This window comes from Eschrichtius robustus, chromosome 21 (assembly GCF_028021215.1).
Source record: "Eschrichtius robustus isolate mEscRob2 chromosome 21, mEscRob2.pri, whole genome shotgun sequence".
NCBI lineage: Eukaryota > Metazoa > Chordata > Mammalia > Artiodactyla > Eschrichtiidae > Eschrichtius > Eschrichtius robustus.
This window is the reverse complement of record NC_090844.1, coordinates 9687057-9700125: the sequence shown is the minus strand read 5'-3', so window position 1 is coordinate 9700125 and position 13069 is coordinate 9687057. Positions and strand designations below refer to the sequence as shown.

Genomic DNA, 13069 nt, shown 5'->3' with positions numbered 1-13069 from the left:
AGACATTGTGATAAGTCAGTCTGCAAAATGTAGGAGCATTCCCTTCTCATTCAAGCAAGGTAGCATAACTCTGCCTACTGTACTGTGTTGACTGGCAGTTACATCCGAGGTCCTGGGGGCGGGGGGCCATGCTGGGACTCCCCACAGAAATCACTGCTGCCTGAGGAATGATTTACGAGCTTTCAGTAGGAGTAAGATTTAGATTAGCAGAAAGGTACGTACAGATGATCCTCCCACTAGTAGTTTTATAGAAAAGGGTTGATATCTCTTTCACAGTAAGTATTAGATACATCCTCAAGGAAAGGGAACCCTTTGTGCACTGCTGGCGGGAATGCTAATTGGTGCAGCCACTGTGGAAGACAGTGGGGAGGTTCCTCAAAAAATTAAAAATAGAGCTACCATATGATCCAGCAATCTCACTTCTGCACATTAAGATCAAAGGGAATGAAAACAGGATCTCAAAGAGATACCCGCACTCCCATGTCCACTGCAGCACTATTCACAATAGCCAAGATATGGAAACAACCTAAGTGTCTATCTACAGATGAATGGATAAAGAAGATGCAGTACATGCACACACACACACACACACACACACACACACACACACACACTGGACTGTTATTCACCCATGAAAGAGAAGGAAATCCTGCCATTTGTTACAACATGGATGGACCTTGAGGACATTATGCTATGTGGGATGTCAGGAAGAGAAAGACAAATACTGTATGATAGCACATATGTGGAATCTGAAAAAGCTGAATTCATAGAATCAGACAGTAGAATGGTGATTATCAGGGGCTGGGGGGTGGGGGTGAATGGGGAGATGTTGGTCAAAGGGCACAAACCTCCAGTTACAAGATGAATAAATTCTGGGGGTCTAACGCACAGCATGGCGACTACAGTTAAGAACACTGCATTATATACCTGAAAGTTGCTAAGACAGTAGCTCTTCAGTGTTCTCACCACCAAAAAGCAGTGGTAATTATGTGACGTGATGTGGTGTGAACTACAGTGGTGATCATTTTTTAGTCTCTAAATGTATCAAATCAACCTGCTGTACACCTTAAACTTACACATTGCTATGTATCAATTATTTTATTATTTTTTAAAATTGAGGTATAGTTGATTTACAGTATTATTGAATATATTAGTTTCAGGTGTACAACACAGTGATTCAATATTTTTATAGATTATACTCCACCTAACATTGTTACAAAACAATGGCTTTATTTCCCTGTGCTGTACATATCTTTGTGGCTTTATCTATGTTATATATAATTGTTTGTACCTCTTAACCCCCTACCCTCTCTTGCCCTTCCCCACTTCCCTCTCCCCACTGGTAACCACTAGTTTGTTCTCTCTACTCGTGAGTCTGTCCCTGTTTTTCTGTTTTTTTTTTTTATATTCACTAGTTTGCTTTATTTCTTAGATTTCACATATGCAATAAGTCAGTTATATTTCAATAAAACTGGAGGGGAAAAAAGATACGTCCCCAAGAATAGGGAAGATGCCATTTATGTGTCCTGTTTTTCTCTGTTCCTCTTGTTATCAATCTTGTTAGTATTAGACAAAGCCAACCACAGCTAAAACCCCAACACTCTGTGGAATCCAGGATTTAGAATTTAAACTAAATTCTAAATAAGCCAGCATCTTAGTCTCAAAAATTCAACACACACCAGTTCTACCCCTGTTATGAGCTGGGTGCGGGTAATCAAAGGCGGATAAAACTCTTTGGCCTCTCTGGGTGTGAGTGGCCAATGATAAGAACATACGATCAGTTTTCCACCAGCCCCACAAGGGGAGTCCCAAGAGAGCAGCGGGTGAGCCATCTAGCTGCACCTGCTGTGTCCTGTCTCTGTGCAGAAACTTGGTACAGGCGCCCCCGGGGCTCTATGGCCGGTTCTCTCCTATAAACAATCGCACTCTGCTCGGCAACTGGCAGCCCCAAGGGTCTCTCTTGTTTTGAACAACAAATGATTTTTTTTAATGAAAATGTACCTATTAAATTATCCTTCAATAAAGTAAATTAGGAAGGGATGTTATGTAGCTGCTAAGTTAGGATCATTATTTACAGGGAAATCAATCTCATGGAATCTGAGGATGCAAGATTGCCCTGGAGCCGTTCTCCCTAGAGTGGGAGAGCTGAAGAGTTCGGACCACTAGAGGCTCAGCTGAAGTTTATTTAACCCCTAGAGTAAAGGTCAGTTTTGTGAGCCGAACTCCATTTTCTTGCATTTTATGCATGATTAAATAGTAATTAAACTTTAATGAAAAGTGTTAGGCTGATTACAATTAACATAATTGCACTAGTCAGTTCTTATTCTCATGTTTTACATGCTGTGCGGAGCTGGCAGGACAATGGACCTTGAATGGGGTTTGAATATCTTGTGAGCACCAACAGTTCATTCTTCTAGTGGAGAAAATGTCTTACAGCAAAGGGAAGGTAAACACACCCATAAGGAAGGCTGTGGTGTGCAGCTGCTCCCTCAGTGGCCATTAAGCCTGCACACAGACACGCAGCACTGAGGCTAAGAATCACTATCCCCGCACCCCAGCAAGCAGTTGTTCTTCTCCCAAGATTATTATAAAGCAGGGAAAGAACGATCATTTTTTAATAAAATAAGGAAATTTAATCAAATAATAGATTAGACTATGTTCATTTAAATTAAAACATGGGTATTAATCTTTATAAAATGAAAATAGTCTGCTTGGTTTCCAACTGGTATCAAAACATTAAGGAAGGATAAATAAATGTATAAAGAATTATAAAACTTAAAAGGTCAACAAAGATGCATCCATGTTATTAAATCTGTCTAATGCGTTTTTTTACCAGTGAAAACACAGTCTATACTGGCCACTACTTCTGATAATAAATGTCATATGAAGACCATTAACACTGGACAGAAACTAACTCAGAAGTGAAAGAATCTTTATTATTAAAGGCTTTTCTATTAACATTTTTGAATGAAGCTGAAATCAGTAGTGAAACATCCTTTTTGGTACATGACATAGTGTTTGTCACACAATCAAAATCATCCTAATATTTTCAAGATTTGCATCGTTGGAAAGTTTTCAAGCATATTTGATTAGAAAACAAGTTTTAGCCACTGACTGTATGTCATGTTCTAGACATTCTGCCCTCCAGGAACTTAGTCAAGTAGACTGCAAGTAGGACGCTCACACACGATGGGATAAACACTGTATCAGAAATAGGGGCACTGAATTTGGGCACTGTAAGTGACAATGCCATTAATTCTGCTAAAGGGGTCTAAAAAGATGGTGTGTCCACATGTGGATTCATTAAGCAAGCAAAGAGAAAACAGCCAAGAGCAGTGTGTAAAATGAACATATACCAAATATGTGCATACAAATACATACACGCCTCTTGCTTGCGTGTATGTTACAGGGGGGTTGACAGGGTGGAGGGCAGTAATTAAGGATGAAAACTGAAAATGTAGAGTTTTGCATAAGTTTGCATACAGGCTTTTATATCCTTTATTTTGGCAACGGGGAGAATCAGAACTCTCTCTGGCTGAGATGGGAAGACAGTGGAGAGTTCTCACCAGAGCAAGGTGCCTCATTAAGACCCATCCTGGTTCCTCTGATCAGGTAAGATCGTAAATGGACAAGAGCGGGGAGACGAAGCCAGTCTGTAAGCCATGGAAGCTCAGTCCAGGGTGGAAGAACTCAGATCAAGGTGGTAGGGGTACAGGGGGAGAGATGTGGGATTTTGAATATGGACCCTACTGAATTTGATGCTGGATTATATGTGGGGTGGAAGATAAAGGGGCGACTCAGAATGCAGCTGACATTCACCGAGATGGGAAAGCTTGAAGGAAACCAGGTTTGAGAAAGGAGAGGATTGGAAATGTGGTCACGCTTCACGTGTTATGTCCTCTGCTTTCTATCCCCACATCAAGTTGGAGGGAGACCTCGGGTACTCAGGGGAGAGGTCTTGGGAGGCTGACCGATGGAACCCGAGGAGTCAGTACTGATGGAGAGAAAGAGACATGAGGATGGGCCCTACTGGAATCCAACCTTTACAGCTTGGGGAAGGAAAGATGAGAACCAGAAAAAAGACTATAATGGAGTGGCCACTGGAAGAAGGAGGACCAAGAGGGGATGGGGAGATGGAAGGCAGTTAAAGAAGGTGTTCTAATAATAGAGAAATTGTCAAAATTAAAAAGCCACAACCAGGTATGGATTAAGTGACTGACAGGGAGGGTGACACTGATGTTAAATCCTTACACTTTAACTTTATTGAGAAAAGTCTGATTATTCAAGTGTCTCTAGGAAAACGAATGTTCAAATAAGGGTTTTCCCTCCAATAACTGAGTTACACCTACAATGCGAAGTTCACATAGTATTGGCATACTACCAAGTTAAAATGGTTTACCAAGAAAACTAATTTAATACTATTGAATACATGTCATTTTTGCTTTGCAATAAAGGTCATACTCAAAGTATCAATTATTTGAGGAAAATATTGAAGTTCCATTATTTTTTATTTTATTTTGAAATCATAGATAAGCGCTAATACTTCAAATTCTAACATTAGCTCGTCTTAGGAATGGCAGCACAATCTAACTTACACATAAAGTACCTCTTTTTTTTAAGTCCCAGGATCATAAAGACAAATAAATGGGCTTTTCCTGCCTTCCACTTACAGAAGAGCAGCAAGGCTTCTTGAGCTGGAGGGATAGGCTCTTTTGCCATGTTTCAAGGAGATTCAAGCCTTTGGTTTAGAAAGACTCTAGCCTGATTTAGTTTCATGGCTGGATTCTCCAGTGGGGAAAGGATGGCTCAGAATTGCAGGAGTGGAGAGTGGCACACTGGTCATGGGTGTAGGGAGGTTGACCAGATATCCCAGCTTGCCATTGCTGAAGGGGGTTCCTGGGACATAGGAATGTCAGTTTCACAGGCTTGACAATGTTCCTTTGGGAACTGTATCATTTAGGATCCAACACAAAACATATGACACACTTCCCATAGATCATTTGAGAGGGTTTCTTTACAAATGTTGGGTTTGGAGAAGCCCAGGTAGAAGTGTGGTCACTGGGAGTTGGTTACAGAAACCTGGAAAGGGACATGTATGGATACGGCTTCTTGAGAAAAATAGTGAGCGTTGGCTGAGGGACTCTGATAGGGAGGTGTCACACGCCGACACTGCTCTCCTCCCTGCACCTCTCATCTCCTGCCCGAGCCCCCCACTGGAGGAACCCAGGCAGAGGGCACAGAACATAGTCCACGCATGTCCACCACTAGGATCAGAGTAGACTGAGAAACGGTGGACAGCAGATCTAAAAAGGCAAAGGGAAAATACATGATGCAAGTGGAAAGGTGCTTAGTTAGAATTTGGTGCAATATCTTCAATTCACAAATAAAGCAATAAAGAAAGAGACAGGTCAGTTTCAGATCTCTAGAGGTCAAGATAGAAACCCAAATTTTCAGCATCACAATTCAGGCCAAGTTTTTCTAAATTATGCCAAGCAAAGTTTTTATATCTTGTTTTTTCCTTCCCATAGAGTTTTAAAGACCATGCAGAAACCCTTTCATACAAAAGCCTCAGAGTCAACATTTCATTTTCAAATGGTATTTCCCAGAGTGTATACCAAATGCTATGTTAAACCATATGAAAATGCTAACATTCAACCATTTTTATCTGCAAAAATGACAATTCCATATGGTTCAAACTAGAACACTTGGAAAGCCAAGTTAAAAAAATTAAGCAAGTTTCATTTCTGTAGGAACTTTAATGGGCGTGTTCATGTTTATCACTTCCTAAGCATCAATATGTCAATTAAGTATATTATTTGTATAATTATAAATATAGAACATAAATGCCTATGCTCTCAAATAACTATAATAAAGGATTCTCCTTTGTCTTTAACCCAAACTAGGAAGACGTCTTTTGAAAGAGAAAATCACGAGGAATATAGGAAAATAAGTGGCTTCTTGGTTCCACATGAATTTTAAAAAGGGAAGATTTTAAAAGGCCAGGAACAAAACAACATACTCTTACCATATAATCCAGCAATCACACTCTTTGGTATTTACACAAAGAAATTAAAAACTTATGTCCACACAAAAACCTACGTGCAAATGTTTATAGCAGCTTTATTCATAATTGCCAAAAGTTGGAAGCAACCAATATGTCCTTCAGTAGGTGATGGATAAATAAACAGTGATACATCCAGATAATAGAATACTATTCAGCACTAAAAAGAAATGAGCTATCAAGCTGTGAAAAGACACGGAGGAACCTTAAATGCATGCGACTAAGTGAAAGAAGCCAACCTGAAAAGACTACAGACTGTATGATTCCAACTATATGACACTCTGGAAAAGGCAAAACTATGGAGACAGATAAAAGATCTGTGGTTGCCGAAGGGTTGGGATCGGGGAGGAATAAATAGGTAAAGCATAGAGGATTTTTAGGGCAGTGAAACTGCTTTGTATGATACTACAATGAAGGACACATGACGTTACACATTTGTCCAAACCCACAGAATGTACAGCACCAAGAGTGAACCCCAGTGTAAACCGTGGACTCTGGGTGGTGACACGTCAGTGTAAGTTCATCAGTTGTAACAAATGTACCATCTGGCGGGGGTGATGATGGCTGTGTATGTCGGGGGAAGTGGGAGTTATATTGGAAATCTCTGTACCTTCCTCTCAAATTTGCTGTGAACCTAAAACTGCTCTAAAGAATAAATTCTATTTAAAAAAAAGAAAAAGAAAAAGAAACCAAGGCCAGGAGAGTATAGAATGGGTAGGAAAGGAAAACAAACATAACCTCATAATGGTACCAACTTTTTCATTTTGCCAAACAAGGACATTACATCACACATCTTTCACCTCTCTCGCCACCATTTCTAAAGATGGAGGCCATTTTTATCTCATAAAAAAGAGCAAAAATGATACAACCTTGGAATAAAAAACATTTTTTCCCAAGGCAGGATAGCAGAAGCAAACTTACCTTGATATTTTTGCCATAAACCAGTGAAAATTTTACCACGTAGAGATTCTATTCCATGAACACATGTTCACAAACTACTGCCTCAAAGCACAGCGAACCAGAGGTAAGAAACTGTGCAGACTTTAACCTTAATTTTATTACCAACCTGTTAAAGCATCAAATTGACCTAAGTCCATTTACTCATGTAAATCCTAAATATGGCTCACCAGTGACCTGCCCAGAGATAAACTGAGCCAGAATATGTTTATGTGCAAATTCCGCTAGTTTTACGATGACGGCTGACCCTGGGTGCTACCACATTATATGACACCTCTACACGGTGCAATTTGAAGGGTTCGCAAAGACGGAACTGCCACAAAATATCTCCACCCCTTCCTTCTCAGGAAACTGTTCCTTAAAAATGGGCTAGACAGTGAAGGTGGGAACCATCTTCAAGAGGTAACAGCTTCAAAGTGCAAATGTGGTGCCCACTAAATCCTGCAGAGATTACTATCCTACATAAGCTACTTGAAACATCAGCCCTGAGGAGGAAAAAAATGCAGGGCCCTTCTATTCAGGGAAGTTGAGAGCAGACAACTGAAGCAGCCTGGAGACATCAAGACTTCCTGGCACCAACCAGGGAGTGAGGGAGCCTGGCGCTGGTGCTGGGTGTGGCGGGGAGCACCAAAGATAAACCTGACCTCCTGGTAGAGACCCACATCTGTCCTGGGCCCAAGTTTAAATATTTACTGATTAACTCAAACCTTTAAAGTAAGGTTTTTTCCCTCATAACTAAGGAGGGCCACTGTCTATCCCCGTCTGAGAATGAACAGAATTTCCCAAGACAAACCGTTCTCTTGATGGGTGTTTTCAAAATTGTGTATTTTGCTCAACAAAAGGTACACCCTTGTCCAGGGAAACTTAAGACACAGATGCGGGTCTGTCTCCCGTGTCCAGATCATGAAGAAGGGGGCCGTGCACCTACTTGAGAACTGGATGGAGAAGCCGGACTTGCTGATGAAGAAGTCGCTGTCGAACTGCAGCGTGAGCGAGTGGAAGGTGCTGTGGATGTCCTCGGGCAGTGCTGAGCCGCTCCACTCCTTCAGCAGGATGGCACTGTCCACCGGCCCGTCCCACACCTTCAGGATGTCATGGGCCAGCTCCGTGTCAAACACGATGAAGTGCAGGCTGCAAGGAGAGCACAGCCGGTACGGTGACTGAAAGGACCCTCCTGCCCGGTGAGGACACCCCAGCACCAAACCTGGGTACACACCAGCCCGTTTCACCCACACCAAACCGCACCCCAATGCGCCTTTCCTTGTCTGACAGTTATGGATGAGCCTGGAGCCTCACAGAAGTGGATTCACTCGTGCACATCAGAAAACAGAAGCACCTACTTCTGTCTGTGATGGATACAGTGAGACCACGGAGTTCTATGCTGAGCTGTGTGTTTAAGGATGAAACCAGGCCTTTTGAGACTGTCAGCTCTTTTTACAATTCAAAGCTTTCTCGGGCACACAAATCAAAGACGGGTCTGATACAGCTTTGTTTTAAGCTAACAGACGTCGGATGTTAATGCGTGTGGTATCAGTGTTGTTCCTGAAATGCCCCACTAGGCGGTAGCATCCTTGCCAGGACAGAAACGCTGGCAGAGATGATGTTTACAGGAGGATATTGTGTACCTGTATCTGAATGATCTCAGCTTATGCTGTGTTTGTTTCTATACATTTTATTTTCGGAAAAAATACATTATTTGAAATACCAACACAAAGGCAGAAATGTGTAGTATAAACTCCTTTCTTCATAACATTTTAACATACTTGTATCACATTTACAAATATCAAAGCAACTTAAAATCTCTACGTCAGAGGAAGCTCTCTTTCAGTGACGGCAGCAGACCTGTAATTCTTTTTATGGCAATTCAGACAGATAAAACAGTTTAATGTCAACAAAAATCTGTATGTGCTGAATGCTTTCATTCATTGTTTTTTACTCACTGCTTAATGCACAAAATTGTAAGAGAGGAAAATCATAATAAATAACATACGAAAAATGGTACACAAATCCCAATTATTTACTTTGTGCATATTATATATTCAAGGAAAATATCTATCTCACCCTGCATAAATATAAAATGTAGTATATTTTAAAATGTTTGATTTAAAATATTTTTAATATAGAGGAAAGTACATAATATAGCAGACACTTAGATACCTACCACCACCAATGTTAACATTTTGCCTTATTTGCTTCAGATCTTTTTTAAAAATAAAATTTTACAGACACAGTCCTACTCCCCTGCCTCTCCACTTATGCATTTGTTTTTCCTCTCACCCCACATTCTGAAATCGTGATGGTCTCTTCTCATTTTTTATAATTTTCATATGCATATGTAGTATACCTATCTCCAAACAATATACAGTACTATTTTGTGTGTTTAACAGTAATTACATACTAGATGTCATTTTGGCATGTATGTGCTTGTATTATTTTCAAGTTGTTTTTTATATTCAGCATAAGGTGAAATTCCTCTAAACTGAAAGATGTAGATTTTGTTAACTCGCTTTAGAAGCATGAGGAAATGCTTCATTTGTCTGGTCCTCTTAACAAAAGACAGTTTCTGCATTTTATTATGACAAATGGTGCTCATCCTAGGGTCTCTCTAGGCTCAAGAAGAGAAATGGCCAAGTTGTTCTAGCATGTGACTGTAACTCCTTACAGTCTCACAATAAAGTACAGATGGCTCTGTGTTGTCACATCTTCACCAATACCTGATAACATCAGACTTTAATAGTTGTAAAAAGAGAAAATTTGATGGTCGTGGAAAGGTATCATGTTTAAATTACATCTCCCTGAATATTCATGAGGTTGAACATCCTTTTGTGAGTCTAAGGCAACCCCCTTTCAATATAGTTCAGCCATTCAACAAACACTTATTGAGCACCGACTGTGTACCAGGCACTCTTCTAGGAATTTTGGATACATCAGTGAACTAAATGAAGAACCCTGCCTTCATGGAGCTTACATGGTTGGTAATGGGGGAGATGAGCAAGAAACAGCAACCATAAAAAATAAGTAAAGAAGACTGCATTTTAGTAAGTGGTAAATGCTACTGAGGAAAGAAAAAAGCAGAGCAGAGTAAGAAGCACTGGTCATGCCAGGATTGGAGGATGGGGGGAGATTTAGGTATTATATGGGGTTGTTGGTTAACCCATGTTGGTGAGGAGAGGTTTGAGCAGAGACTTGAAGGAGATGGAGGGGTTGCTATATTTGGTGTGAGGGGAGACTGAAGCCCAGCAAAAGCCCGACACAGAGGGCATGGTTTCAGCATTTGAGACCATCCAGGCACCAATTTAACCAGAGCAGAGAGAGGGCCTGATAAGGAAACTGAGGCCAGAGAAATAATGGGTGTAGTGGATGGGGAGGGGGAAAGTGGGGGGCGGGTGGGCAACACATAGGGTTTTGTAGGTTGTTCTGAAGATTTTGGCTTTCACCCTGGGTGAACAGACCAATGCGGTGTTTTTGGTGAAGAAGTTATCCCACCTGTGATTTAAAAAAATTGCTCTGCAGTTGTGTTGGCAACAGGCTATAGAGGGCAAGGCAGAATCAAGAATCAGATGGCTGTTGCTCAGAGGAGCTGGACAGGGGAGGTATTGAGAGGTTGTCAGATTCTGGGCACGGTTTGAAGGTGGGGAAAACAGGACTGGGTGAGCCATGTATGATTAAGAGAGGATGCAAGGTCACTCGAAGGTTTTTGCCTAAGAAACGAGAAAGGTGGAGCGGTCATGGGCTGAGGTTAGAAAGGGTGCAGGTGGAAAGGTCTGTGGGGTGGGAAGACCAGAGATTATGATTTGGGCCTGTAAGTTCAAGATGCCTACTGGACATTGAGTAGAGACTTGAGCAGACAGCTGTTCATGCGAATCTGGAGCTTCAAAGAGAACTCTGAAAGGAAATAATAAACCTGTGTCTTCGGAAATAAATGGTCTTAAGCCATGGGACTACATGAGATCATCAAAGGTCTTAAGTGGAGAATAGGACCATGGACTCTGAATTATCTGATCACATATGATTGCCCACTTTTGTAATGCATTCATCTCTTTTATTACTATTTATATATTGTATTATATTCTTGTGGAAGGATTTTGTTATGTACCCTTTATCATTTTAAGAAAAAACCCCTGCTACTTACTACGCTAGGAAGGTTTTTGTTTTATCTCTTTATGTTGTTGATCATGAACATGTATTCAATTCTATTGAACTACTTTTTCTATACCTGTTTAGATGATCATACAGGTCATTTTTCAATATATAAAATGGGAGTAATTGCAGAGTTCAGCTCTTTTTATTTCCTGTTCTTTACTTGTTCTTGTGATATGAAGGTTATTTTAGCCTCATTAAATGAATCAGATCATTTCCATTTTTTTTCTTTTGGCTGGAAGGTTTTTCCTATATATTGGTATAATATAATCTATTATTTTCTTAAATTTTCTAAAAGTAATCCTTATTGTAGGGGTATATTTCAATTCCATTTCTAATGTCAATTATTTGGGCCTCCTGTATTTTATCATAATATGTCAGTTATTTTTCTACCAATGATACCTTTTCAAGAATCAGTCTGTGGGTTTGGTAATTCTCTATATTATTTCTTCCATTAATTTCTTTTACTGTATTTGTTGTTTTTCAACTACACTTCTTTGAATTTACTCTGATAGCATTTTTCAAATTCCATTAGCTGGAGCTTAACTTGTTGATTTTCAAGCGATTTTCTTTTTCTAATATGTGCATTTAAGGCTATAAATTTCACACTAAGCTGTTAATCATGTGTCTTTTATTTTCAAAATTGAGCATGTGTTTTCTTTCTTGCTACAGATTTCTATTTCTATTCCATTTTGGTCATGGTGTGGAGTATAAAAGTGATTCTCTGTTTTATTGTTTTCACTGATTAGTTTGTTCCTAGTTTGTGATCACGTTTGCACATGTTCCATGTTTACTTGAACAGAATGTGCAGTTTCTAGTTGAAGGCTGTATGTCTTTTTAAAATAAGCTTAGTAATTGCATGGTTCAAATCCTCTGTAAACTTACTAATTTGTTACCTGTGTGATTTATGAGTTATAAAGAGTTAAAAGAGGCGTGCTGTGCAATTTCCAATGTCTCCATATAATTTATTTATTTTGTTTGTATTAAGCTATATTCTTAGCTGGATAAAAGTTCCTCTTAACTGTCACATATGTCTGGTGAATATATGTCCCTAAACCAACAGTAGTATTTTGTGTGTTAACAGTAATTGCATAATAGGTACACTTACAAGGGAATGACAGGTAGTTTGAATACAGATTCCAGGTTGACAGTTATTTTCCTTTAGTACTTCAAATACCTCTTTCTTTTGGTCTGTATTGTTAAGAAGTTTTCTATCAGGCTAGCTAATATATATCTTCCTTTTTTTAGCAGTTTCCTGCATCTTTTCTCCACCTTTGGTGTTCCTTTGGGCTTACTAGAATGTGTCTAGGCATGCACTGACCTTTACTAATGCTACTCGAGACACATTAGGCTTATTAAATGCAAAATTCACATCATCCAGCAATTCTAGAGACTTAGGGGATGTAGAGAACTACTGCTTGTTGTAACCATCACTGTAGAGTTATTTTACTTTTATACTGTGTGTACGGAGTAGTTGATAAAAATATAAACTAATGAAGAAAGAAAGAAAAAAGGAAATTAATTTAAGTGATAACTATGCATATATATCTATGGCAATATATTTTAAACTAGGCATAAAATGGTTTTCTAGAAAATCGAAATTACTAAAATTGACTCAAGGAAACCAATATAGACAAACATACAGAAATATACATCTTATATTTATCCAAATATTTTGAAATTGGTGATAAACTGAAAACAGGACAAATGTCCAACAACAAAAGAATTAAAAGTTCAGTAAATATTGATATGTAGAAAGTCCATAAAAGTACTGCTAAGTGAAAAAAATGTATAAAACACTATGATTTTTACTTGTCTTGCATAAATAATTTCATTTATTAATTCCAATAATTTCCTATAGTTTTTTTTTGAATCTTATATCTTTAGGTGGTAGAATTTAATATTTTTTCC

The 13069-nt window shown here is 39.3% G+C and overlaps 1 protein-coding gene across 1 annotated transcript in view; it reads right to left on the bottom strand.

Annotated features, from left to right (window-relative positions):
• CSMD1 (CUB and Sushi multiple domains 1) overlaps positions 1 to 13069 on the bottom strand; it is a 1889718-nt gene that overhangs the window by 241522 nt on the left and 1635127 nt on the right. The window contains exon 27 of the mRNA XM_068531988.1: positions 7947 to 8149. Within this exon, the coding sequence (XP_068388089.1) occupies positions 7947 to 8149 (203 nt within the window). The remainder of the gene's footprint in view (positions 1 to 7946; positions 8150 to 13069) is intronic.